This window comes from Antrostomus carolinensis, unplaced genomic scaffold (assembly GCF_000700745.2).
Source record: "Antrostomus carolinensis isolate BGI_N321 unplaced genomic scaffold, ASM70074v2 scaffold49237, whole genome shotgun sequence".
Lineage (NCBI taxonomy): Eukaryota > Metazoa > Chordata > Aves > Caprimulgiformes > Caprimulgidae > Antrostomus > Antrostomus carolinensis.
In genome coordinates, this window is record NW_010327601.1 from 48,956 (window position 1) to 60,446 (window position 11,491).

The window sequence follows — 11,491 nt, forward strand, 5'->3', positions numbered from 1 at the left end:
ATGAACCTTAAGCTTCAGTTAACTACTGATAATAACTAATCACTGTTATGGAGATTCAAATTTTGAGAAGATGTGCGTGTGACATCTTGGGTATGGTTGCTGTTGGAGGAAGTGTTAGCAGCTCAGTAGAGCGTGTGTTTCGAATGCATTTGTATTCTGTTTTAATTGAAGGAGGTGTTTACTTCCAAAAGGATAAGTATTGATTTATTTTATTTTATTTTTTACAGCCTGTTTTAGTGTCTGGTATGCATAAGAAAATGAACTTCAGCCTGTGGAAAGCTGAGTCAATTAGTCTAGATTTTGGAAACCAGCAAGCTGATATCTTGAATTGCAAAGACAGTATTATTTCAAACACCAATGTCAAGGAGTTCTGGGATGGTTTTGAAGATGTTTCAAGTACGTTACTTTAAATGTATTATTCCATTGATTCTGAACTTGGTTAGTGTTAGAAACTGCAGTTAAAAATATTCTTTATGGATCTTGAGGCTTTGAAGAAACTTGAATTCAAAAAGAAAACTCTAGGTGATCTGTTTCCAGAGACCAATGGAAACTTGTGGTTTGTACCTTTGAAGAATTAAAGATACACTAATGTACTGGTTAGGTCCAACTAAGAAACAAAACAAATGTCATTGTTCCTCAATTAGTTGAGTTTGTTTTGTATCCTTTTTGAGTCTTGAAATTAATTATCTCCTGTTCTATGGATGAAATCTTCATAGACAGTTTTAAGAGTTCAGTTACATGTTTTAGTTGAATAAAATAAAACGCCTACGTTGTATTACGTTTTAGTAATTTCTATGTTACTTGCAGAACGGCAGAAAATAAAAAATGGGGAAACAGCTCTTCTAAAACTGAAAGACTGGCCTTCTGGTGAAGATTTCAAGGCTATGATGCCAGCAAGGTATTTGATTTTAATATTAGATATTCTTAAGTCAATCTCCTTGTTTTTTTTCTCTCTGTATAATGATACAAATGCAATTATATTTTTCCTTCTTTTCTCCTCTAGATATGAGGACTTACTGAAAAGTTTACCCTTGCCTGAATATTGTAGTCCAGAAGGAAAACTAAACTTGGCTTCTCATCTGCCAGGATTTTTTGTCCGTCCAGATTTGGGACCTAGACTATGCAGTGCATATGGTGAGTATGCCCTTGAAATGCAGCAGTTACCTCTTCCCTTAGAAGTGTATAATATCACATGTTATAATGCTTGATAGAAAGTTGAGCTTGCTTGGAGGATAATCTGTCACCGAATGTAGGAGAAATATTAACATTAACAGTATGTGTACCTCAGGCATGAGAATTTATTTACTTCTGCATTTCTTTCTATCTTTTCTTGTGCTGTTATAGTCTTCTGAAGCATATAAATGGTTAGCTACTTCTACACAAAGAGATATCCTGTCTTTAATAGTACCATATTACAAAATACTTCATGAAGTATTATTGTGTTCATAATTCTGCTCACAAAAAAAAACTTAGCACTTTTCTCGTAATTTGTGTTGTATACTGTACACTCAAAAACCTGTTCAGAAAGGCTTATTCCCCCTCAGACTTTTTCCAGCAGCTCCTTCTTTTGCAAACAAATTTGTTCAATTCTGGTTTACAAATGGTTGTAATAGGACAAGAAATGTGTTGTAATTTGTGGCATGATGGCTTTGATGTAAAAAGTTCTCCAGATGTCCTTTGAAATAAACGTTAACGTTAGTGATCAAAGCGTGGATCTGAACAACTGAATCATTAATGACACTTATGTAATACTGCTGCAAAGCTTAGTGTTCTGAAACGTCCTTTTGACTTAAGCATGTATGGTTTTGCTTCTTAAAACTAAGATTTTCACTTTTGCTTGGGGATTTCTTCCGGTTAAGAACTCTGCTTACAGCCAGGCATAAAAATGACACATTTGATTTGATAAACTGATGTATTCATTGTACTTACATTCTGCTTTGAACAACCTGAAAGACTGAAAGTTTGGGAAGGAATGTAGTGGTCAGGAAAAGTCTTTGATTATTCTGCTGAAATGTGTTTTGTTCTGACACAGCTGCTACATTGGCACATTTAACATGGGCCAAGAGATATGTCAAGGTCTGCGTTAAAAAATAACATTTTCTTGTTTAGCAAGTGCAACAAAATCACGTTTGTCATTTGTGTATCTCGGTATTTTCACATTCAAGCCTCTCTACACATTAAATGCTTTTCTGTGGTGCTTGTTGTACTTTCAGAAATGTCTTCTTAGCTAGCTGTTGCTCATTTTGGTTTGAAGGTGAATGTCCAATACAACAGATCATCATTTTATCTTGTAATGTAGGTGTGGCTGCTACTAAAGACCATGATATAGGAACCACAAATCTCCATATTGAAGTTTCTGATGTTGTGAACATCCTTGTTTATGTTGGCATAGCAAAAGGAAATGGAGTACTTTCCAAATCAGGTAAAGGGAAGCTATTGTAAGTGGTGTAGAAAGGCTGAATGATCTGCTGCTTTTAAAATTGACACAGTTCCTTTCAAGTAGATGAAAGATGTCCATAAGTACTTGCTTAAACCTGGGAGATTTTGTTTCACAAATTTGCAGACACGTTGATTCTGCATAAAATACACTGCAGTTCATGAATTATGAAATGGTATTTCAGACTCTTCTCAGGTTTTTTTGCCATTACCTGTAATTGATGTACCATTCCTGTGCTGGGGCTGGCAGAGCTAATGAAAGTGCAGGACGGAGGATTTTTCTCTGGAAGCTGTGGTAGTCGTAACAGTTATGTCAGGATGATGTATTTGCCAAGCCTTCTGTTTATTCTGCTCCTTCTGGATGCACTGTGTTTTCTCTATTGAATTTGGACTGTAATGTAATTTTTCAGCACTGGAAAGCTTAAATTGGTGTATGTTAGTCCTCTGTATGAGGTTTATTGCTTATGTGAAGCAGTCTTTAAATCACTGGAGTAGTTTTGTTTCTTTCCCCTTATTCTTTTGTCTTCTCATTCCATAATCAGCAAATGTAGATTTTGGGTGTGACTAATAGAGCTGCAGTAAGGTTTGCCATCTTTTATTTGCTTTGTTTTCACTTGCATGTGCACTGAGCTAGTAACAGCAAAACTCGGTGTGCTGGGAGAGCTCTAGCTTCCTAACTAGCTGCTGCAGAACAGCACGCAAACCATGTTTGTCTGACTGCAGGAAAACACCTTTTTCAGCTTTTATTTTTTTGGTGCTAGCCCTGCTTGTTTATTTCAGGTAGGAGAATGTGTTCTATCAAATCCAAGAGATGTGAAAAAGTTTAAAAACTAAACATTGTTTTTAAAGGTATTTATGGCATTCATATTCTAGTAGCTAATTACAAACACAAACTGCTCAGTTTCACACAAGAAATTTGTAAAGAAGGTGTTTAGTTTCAGTTTTTCCTCTGTGTCTTACTTTAAAAAATATTTTTGTTGGATCTTAGGAGTTTTGAAGAAGTTTGAAGAGGAAGATTTGGATGACCTTTTAAGGAAGCGGTTGAAAGATTCAAGTGAATTACCTGGTGCTTTATGGCACATTTATGCTGGCAAAGATGCTGACAAGATAAGGGAGTTTCTGCAAAAGGTTAGATTTATAATAGATATTTTATAAATATTATTGAAATAACTGATAAATCATAGCAGGCTGACAAAAACCATACACTCCACCCCTATGCTTAGGGAAGAGGGGAAGCAAAATTCTTTCCTTTATAGCACGTAAAATAAATTATAATTCACCTGCTACATCAGTCAACAAATAAAATATGTAACATATGTATTGACCTCTTAAGAGTTATAGGTAGCCTGCAAACTCTGAAGGCTCAGAAGAACATGGAGATCTCTTCTTCTCCTCTTTAATACAAAGGATAACTTTATTGGCATTTGTAGGATAATAAGTTTCTGTCATTGATCCATTCTTGTATTATCATATGCTAAAATTTTTGTGAATTGTCCCATGCAAAAAACCCTGACCTTGCAACCCAGCAGCCACTGATTTTCATAAGGATTCTGTGTCACATCATTTAGCTCAAAGAACATGCCTTGGCTTTTAGTGAAGATGAAAACAGTGGGGGATAATTTACCCAAGGGCAGCAAACCTCTTCAACATTAGCTACAGTGCAGATCTTCCTTCGGCAGCATGTGGTGAACATGCTCTAACTAGGGCCACATCAGAAACTTTCAGGTCGTTATTTACCACGTAGGATGAATATCCAGCACTGGGTCACTGGTAGTCATCAATGGCATTAAATTTAGAGATACCATCTTGGAAGCAGTTTTCTGTGCCCTGTGTTTAGCATGTTTTCATGTTCTAGAAAGCAGTCTCAATGGATGACATAGAAGTACCAAATATCACTGTAGTAGTTGCTCGAGGAAAAGAAGTCTTCACTGTCTTCTACTGTGGGAAAAAATCAAACGAGTTTTAACTGGCTAAACCAAAGGGGTTCATAAACAGGCTGGAGGCCAAGGTCTCTACTGTGAGCAGGAAGAGCCTAAGAAATTTAGCAGTAAAGATTCTCTTGGACAATAAGGCAGTGTTTCAGTCCCAGGGCAGCTGTTCTCTGGCGACTCAAACATTTGCTCTTTGACAAGCTGAACTGGGGAGAAATGAGCACTGGTAAACAAAATACAGCCAGTTTCAGGAGATGATGAATTATACAGCGAGGCTTTTCTGTTCATTCAAAAGGAGATGCTCATAAAGTAGATAGTGGCTCTTGTTGGGAAAAGAGCGTTGTGAACAAAATCAGGAATGCAAGGGAATAGGTGGACAATGAGTGTTATTCAGTGTTTCGGAGCAATTAAGGGGTATTGTGAAACTCCTTGAGCAGTAGGTTTAAAAAAGAAGCAGTTAAGATGCTGTGTAATGAAGTTTGTAATTTGCTGCCACAGCTTGCCATGGTACCCAAAATGAATTGTGTGCCACCTTGTATTTTTAGTGTGGTGGTGTTTTTGAAATACTGAATTGGAGATTAATTGATGACTAGACCTTGGGACCACTTTGCCTGCTGATAAGAGATTAAATCTCAGTATCTTGTTAGTACAGAAGAAAGGTGATAATACACAAGAACAGTTTCAAGCTCTGCATCACGGAATTGAGTATATTTAATATCAGTATGACTAAAAATTTATGTTTTAATGAGATAATTGTCTCCTGAGTCATGGCAGATGGATTGTATATGTGGGTATTTCTTAAGTCACCATGATTGATTAATTAGTAATTGATTAAGGGTAATATTTGTTCCCCTGTGGTTAACTTGATGAGAAGTGGTTGTTGCAGTTAAGTCTACTGCTGTCGGGAAGTATTTTTAATGTCCCTTATTTTTTTACAAATTCCTCGATGGAATGGTAGGAAAATAACTTATTACCTCAGAGTGGTTGAGATGGGAAGGAGACCTCTTGAGATCCTTATGTCCAGCCCTGTGCTCAACCAGGCTCACCTAGAGCAGGTTGCCCTGGACCATATGACCCTTGGTTTTACCTGCTGCTTTTTTTCCTGAGGTTGCAGTGTTGCGTGCCTGTGCCACAACTGAAGGTTGTAAGCTTGAGGAGTTGGCAGCATAGACACTCTTTGAGGTCAGATTTTATTTTCTTGATGAAAGAAGTCACGCAGAGAGCGTGTTGCAGATTATTGTGCAGAGTTCTTTACAGCTCCATGTTTTGGAGTGGGAATTCTGCAGATGTCTTCAGTTTGGTGGGACTTCCTTGTTCCTTTGAGGGCCTTCTGAATCCCTAACTATAGTTCTTGTTTGGGTATTGGGAGCACAGAAGTGTTGTTCCTAAGTTAGGAACACTTACAGCTTATCAACAAAAGATTCAGCTTCTCCTGAAAGTGACTTGGGATCTTTTCTGTACTTACAGATAGCAAAAGAGCAAGGCTTAGAAGTTTTACCGGAGCATGATCCAATCCGTGATCAGAGTTGGTATGTGAACAAAAAACTTCGCCAAAGACTCCTTGAAGAATACGGAGTAAAAACCTGTACGGTTATTCAGTTTCTTGGTGATGCCATTATTCTACCAGCAGGAGCACTTCATCAGGTAATGTGCATCTGTTTAAAGACACACAGGATTAAATAACATAATAAATAACTCCTCCCCCAGCCCCCCAAACATAACGACATCTGTACTCAAATTAGGTTTTATTTTCTTACTGGTAGCTATTAGTGTACAGGAATATATAATAAGGTACACTGCTTGTATAGACGACTAGCCAGTAGTAACATACAGCAATTTGAATGCTTGAAATAATACTGTTCCTTTTTTCCTTGAAAATAAAAAATGAGCAGACCGTCATTAGCCACCACTTCCACTTTTCATTTCATTAGCAAATTTCTAAATAAACTGGTGTTAGTTAACCTGGCAAAGTCAGGTTATTACTTTTTCTTCTAAACACAAAGTTAACTTACCATTCCTGGAGAGGCATGTGGAGGAATCCAAGCAGATAAATACCTGGACATCGCTTGTTTTTGTCTTCAGCCATAGGAGAATTCTAGAGACAGTTTGGGTGTAACAAGGTGTTTCTGTAATGGGATTTGGAGGCTATTTTCTTGCTCCACATGAAGTTTCTCTTTACACAGAAGGTACCTCAATTACCAGGAGTCATCATTGTCCCTTCAGCAGCTTTCCTTACCATCAGAAAGAGCGATACCACCTTTTAGCAGCTAGGCTGATTTAATTATTAGTTATGTAAGAAAAAGTAATGCCAGTAGGGCAGTTCTGGAAAAACAGCATGAATTTGTGTGGCAAGCTTCAGTCCTCTCCTAGCACACAGGGTGTGTTACTTTGTTTTGTTTCATGGGTTTTTTTTCTCACAGTCTGCAAGCTACTTCTCTTTGGTGAAAAGAGGAAGAAAGCACAATTATTTAGAGATGATTTTGGGGCAGTTATCGATTTATTTTTTTCTTCACCCCATGAACCTTTTCCTGTTGAAACAGGAAATGGAGCCTGCTTTCTTGCTGTCTCAACAGCTGTCCAGCACCAATAATTAGGTAGCTGACTATCAAGGAATGAGGAGCATCCCCACCCTGCAGTAATGGTTGTAAACAATCCTGCTGTTAAAGATTGATCATTGATCTCCAGTTGGGTTCAAGTGAAACCACGCCTTTCTGGAGAAGGTGCTATTTGGTTTCTGACCTGCAGATCAGCTTCCAACCACCATCTGTTCTGGGAGAGAGGAAGCAATGACTTAACAGTATCACCGTGACCAGGGCAGCGGGGTTTTCTCTGTGAAAAAAAATGACTGGGTTGTAGTGATGACATGTCTGCCAGCTGTGTCAGTTGCTGGGGCATTGAAAGCAACAGGTACCTCAGGCAGAGTAGACTCCTTTGTCATTCCATTGACCCTTTAGATGGGTTTCGGGTTTCAGGTGGTGGTGTGTTGACCTGGATGATCTGTGTGGATTTGTTTTCTGGTAAAAGGAAGAAAAAAAACCCAACACCCCACAAACAAACCCAGCTTACCAAATCTTGGGTTGTTGTAGGTTGCACTTCTTGTACCATGTCTCCAAGGCTTGATGTTGCTTCACAAAGGTGAAGGAACGTCTGGCATTGATGTTGTTCTGAGCTTCTTAGATACAAGAGTGAAAGGGGAACCCCCAGAAAATAACAAACATAATAGGAAATTTGTTTTATATAGCATGTGGCATTATATAAAGACAGAGAGAATATAAAACATGAAGTAGTGGGACTGTTCCAGGCTTCCCTGCAGTTCATAGGTTTAAGGACCAAAAATAAGACCACTCTTAGCTTTATCTCCTTGGCTTTAAACTCCAGATTGCTTTTGAAGTGGTAATGTTCTAGCTTCTGGCACCAAGGAGTTAATAACATGGTGGTTTTTAAACCTTAGTGGGTGAAGCTGAGAACCTTTTCATCTTCTGTAAGACGTTCCTGTGAATCTGCCATGTAGGAGGAAATGAAAGCATTGTGTTCTTTCATGTACATGTATAGCACTTTCTATATAGAGATGCATAAATACTGACCTTAGGGATCAGCACCAACACTTCATCTATACAAAGCACATTTAAACACTTAAAAGTAAGTCTGAACACAAATACATTCCAGGTTAAGTTTACATGGTAAGTGTTCCAGATTTACAAGCACATCATGAATCTTTAATAATTAAACCTGGATGAGAGCTGGTACTAAATTTGGTGGTAAATTAACATTTTTATTTTTATATGCTCATTCCTAATTTTGTGGAGCAGAGGAAGCCAGGCTGAGGGACAGAGTTAGGGAGCCCAACTGCCTGTGGTCACTGCATAGTGTGGAGCTCAGACACTTCCATCTTGGAGCCAGTCAGGATTGTTGTCACACTGCTGCTTCTGACGGGCTGGTCTAGAATTTTGCCGCTCTAACATGGAGGAGTTTGTGTGTGTTTCTTCTAGATACTCTTTTTTTTTTCCTAGCTTCTATGAATTCATGTCTAGTTTTTAAAGTAACTTGTTCTTAGTATTTTATGGTAGCATAAAGCATTCCTCTTGCTTCCCAGGTTTCCCCCTCCTCCCTTTGTACTTGCAGACAGCAGTCCCATCTCCGTTGTGACTGTTTCAGTAGGCAAAGTCAAACTGTTCCAGAGGTGGAGTTGCACAGGAGAGCCTCTCCTGTGAGCTGTGACGGTCAGACTAGCTTCTCCTCTGCAGCTGCTTCCCTGAATGTACTGAGAGTGATGTGCTGTAGGAGTCTGTCTTAATCATAGAATCGTTATGGTTGGAACAAACCTCTAAGATTATCAAGTCTATCTATCAAGTCCAATCTTCCTTCTTCTTGGCTGAATGAGTAGGGGAATTCAGAAGTGTTCTCTGCTTTGCCTAATGCCTGGGCCTTGTTGTCTGTCTGGCATTTGTAACAGGGAGCCCTCAGCGCTCCTTGGAAACCTCCCCAGATAAAAAGAGGGGTTTACTGTTCTTTTGAATGATTCGTGCTTTGTGCTGCTCCACTCTGGGTCATCCTGTATCACAGTTGTCCCCTAGGGATGCCCTTCCTGGTTTTAGTTTGGTAACTCCAAATTTGTAAAATATTTTAGCAATAAATTCAAGGCTAGAAATACTTGAGTCCATGATTGAAATGCGCTGTTCAGGCTACATGCAAAACCTGTTCATAGTAGAACAGGTTATTATAATGTTGGTTTTTACAGTGCCATTATCTTGATTTAACAGCAGGATTATATATTGTAAAATAACATGCTGGAGGCAATGTGCCATCCTGGCGATGTTACGATAAGGATGTAGGGTAAAGGTCTGGGCGCTGCATATGCAGAGCTGCTGGGCCAGGCCCTGGCCCCGGAGCCAAGGCGTGCAGGAAGTGGCTGATCCTGGGCTTAAGGACAGGAGGGAGATGGCTGTGTGGTGAGGAGCTGCAGCCATGGGGGTGGACGGCCCTTTCCTCCCTGCCTGCTCACCTCTCCCACCCCAGCTGAGGTCTGAGGCTTTTCCGACGCTCCACCCGTCTCCCGGGCCCTGCTCTGCGTGGGCTGAGGGCGAAGCTGTTCTCTCGGTTCAGCTGCAACCGGCAGAGTCGTGGGAGTGCTGGAGTCCTCGCCCCGTGAAGCTCAGGGAAATCGTTACCAAACATCGTGATTTGTGTGTGTCATTGTATCGGCTTGTGTTATAAATATTATAAATAGAACTGCCTGTGGGCTGTCAGCGGGACATTCCCACGTGAAGTACCGGACCAGCCGGCTAAAATCTGTCTTTCCCCCAAAGACTTGCATACCGATAAGACAGGCCCTGGAAGGGAAGGAGGTTTAGGGCACAGCAGAATGAAAGACCTGAGGACAGCAAATACTGACCGTTCTGCAGTGCAGGGAGAGGAAAGCAGTAAAATCTTGTCTCAAGTGAGGAGAAAGTGAGAGTGATGTGGGATTTGCATGGGGTGGAAAGGAAAACAAGGGCAGGTAGAGACTTGAAATGGGTGAGAAGCCTGGGAGGGAAGAGAGGGGGCGGGAGCCGGCAGCCCGGCTGCACAGCACAGAGGCGTTTGGGCTGAAGCTCTAGGAAATTCCCCGAGTGCTGGTGGGAGCCTTGTGGTGGCACTTTTGCAGCTGTTTCCTTGCTCCTGGCTTTCTGCCGTTTGCAAATTATGTGGCATCATCAAACCCTCCTCATCTCCAGAATGGTTTCTCTTTCGGTTAATCTGCAGGAGGGAATGGCACTGCTTTGTCTGTGCACAACACTAGTGTTGCGCTGAGGGTTGCCCTCTGGGATTTCACCTGTAAAGGGACAAGCTAACCTTGTGTAATCAGACTTGGGCAGTGTTTTTGAAGAAGAAAATTTTTAAATGAAGTGCTGTGTTCTGAACAGTGTAGGCCCCAGAGTTTTATGAGTATGCATTTAAAAACTCTAAATTTTGCTGGTCTCGAGCTTAAAATGTGCAGATCTTCATCAGTATTGAGCAGGGTGGGACTGTTTGTTTGCTAGGATGGCAAAGGCACTCCTTCCCCATTCCCCAGGCTTCAGTAAGTTTGCGGAATTGACATTGCACGACTTCATGGGCAGTTAGAATTTGGGGAAATTATGTTTTTGACATGCTGAAACAGTGTAATTTCTGAGGGTTTAGGGGTGAAAACCTGGTCTGTGCTTCTGAAGAGGACAAATGAGTTGGTAGGCAGGCCACAATCAGGAGGCATTTTTTCTTTTCCCCTGTTGTCCAGATACAACCTGAGTGGTCGGAGATGGTGTCCTTTTCACTGTGGTTACCTCTTATCAGGAAGAACTGTTTAGGGCAAAAAGAAAGTGCTTTTTTCCCTCCCCTAGCAATTAATTTTCAGCGAACGTGGCGTGCTGTGCCTGGCAGCGCGTGGGTGCGAGCTTCCAGCATGTCTGCGTGGCCTGAGGAGCCGGGTCCTGCAGGACAGGGCTGTGCAGCAGCGCACACGGCAGCAGCGCCTGTGCAGCTGGTGGCAGGGTGGGGTTATGTCAGAGGCGGCCGCAGGAAGAAGCGGCGGAGCACGGGCAGATGTGTCTTTTTCAGAGTGCACCCTTTGCCAGAAGCTAACTTGGATAAGCTGAATACACCTAATGGCTCTCTACAGAAAACATATAAAGGCTGCCTTTACTCCCATAAGCCTGTGGTTTAAGAGACCTCAAGGCCCACTCTTTTCTCAGGTATCTCCACCAAAGACTAACCCCAAAATACTAATCACCAGTCTCTTCTTGTTATTTTGGATAGGTGCAAAATTTTCACAGCTGCGTTCAGGTAACTGAAGACTTTGTGTCTCCAGAACATCTTGTGCAGTCATTTCACTTAACACAGGAGCTGAGGCTGTCAAAGGAAGAAATCAATTATGATGATAAACTGCAGGTAGGAAATGAATTCTGCTCTGGAAGCTGTTGGGAAGGCAGGGCGTGCTCAGGCTCATTGAAATGCGGAGCAGTGCGTGGAGCCACTTCCTTGCTGCTGTTCACACAGAATAACAATGAGCAGCAGCGTGAATGCCAGGGGTGTAAATGACTCTCCCTTGAGTTGCTGGTTTTATTTATTTCACATTATGTTTTAAAATGTGTAAAAAGATGGTTTTTCCC

The 11,491-nt window shown here is 41.0% G+C and overlaps 1 protein-coding gene across 1 annotated transcript in view; it reads left to right on the forward strand.

Annotated features, from left to right (window-relative positions):
* The window catches only part of LOC104528042 (probable JmjC domain-containing histone demethylation protein 2C), a gene marked incomplete at its 3' end in the record, with an annotated part of 55,839 nt that extends 44,541 nt beyond the window's left edge, over positions 1-11,298 (forward strand). The window contains 7 exon segments of the mRNA XM_010171932.2: positions 228-396; positions 808-898; positions 1,004-1,134; positions 2,300-2,422; positions 3,425-3,564; positions 5,835-6,011; positions 11,139-11,298. Coding sequence (XP_010170234.2) covers positions 228-396; positions 808-898; positions 1,004-1,134; positions 2,300-2,422; positions 3,425-3,564; positions 5,835-6,011; positions 11,139-11,298 — 991 coding nt within the window.
* Between the last annotated feature and the right edge of the window lie 193 nt (positions 11,299-11,491).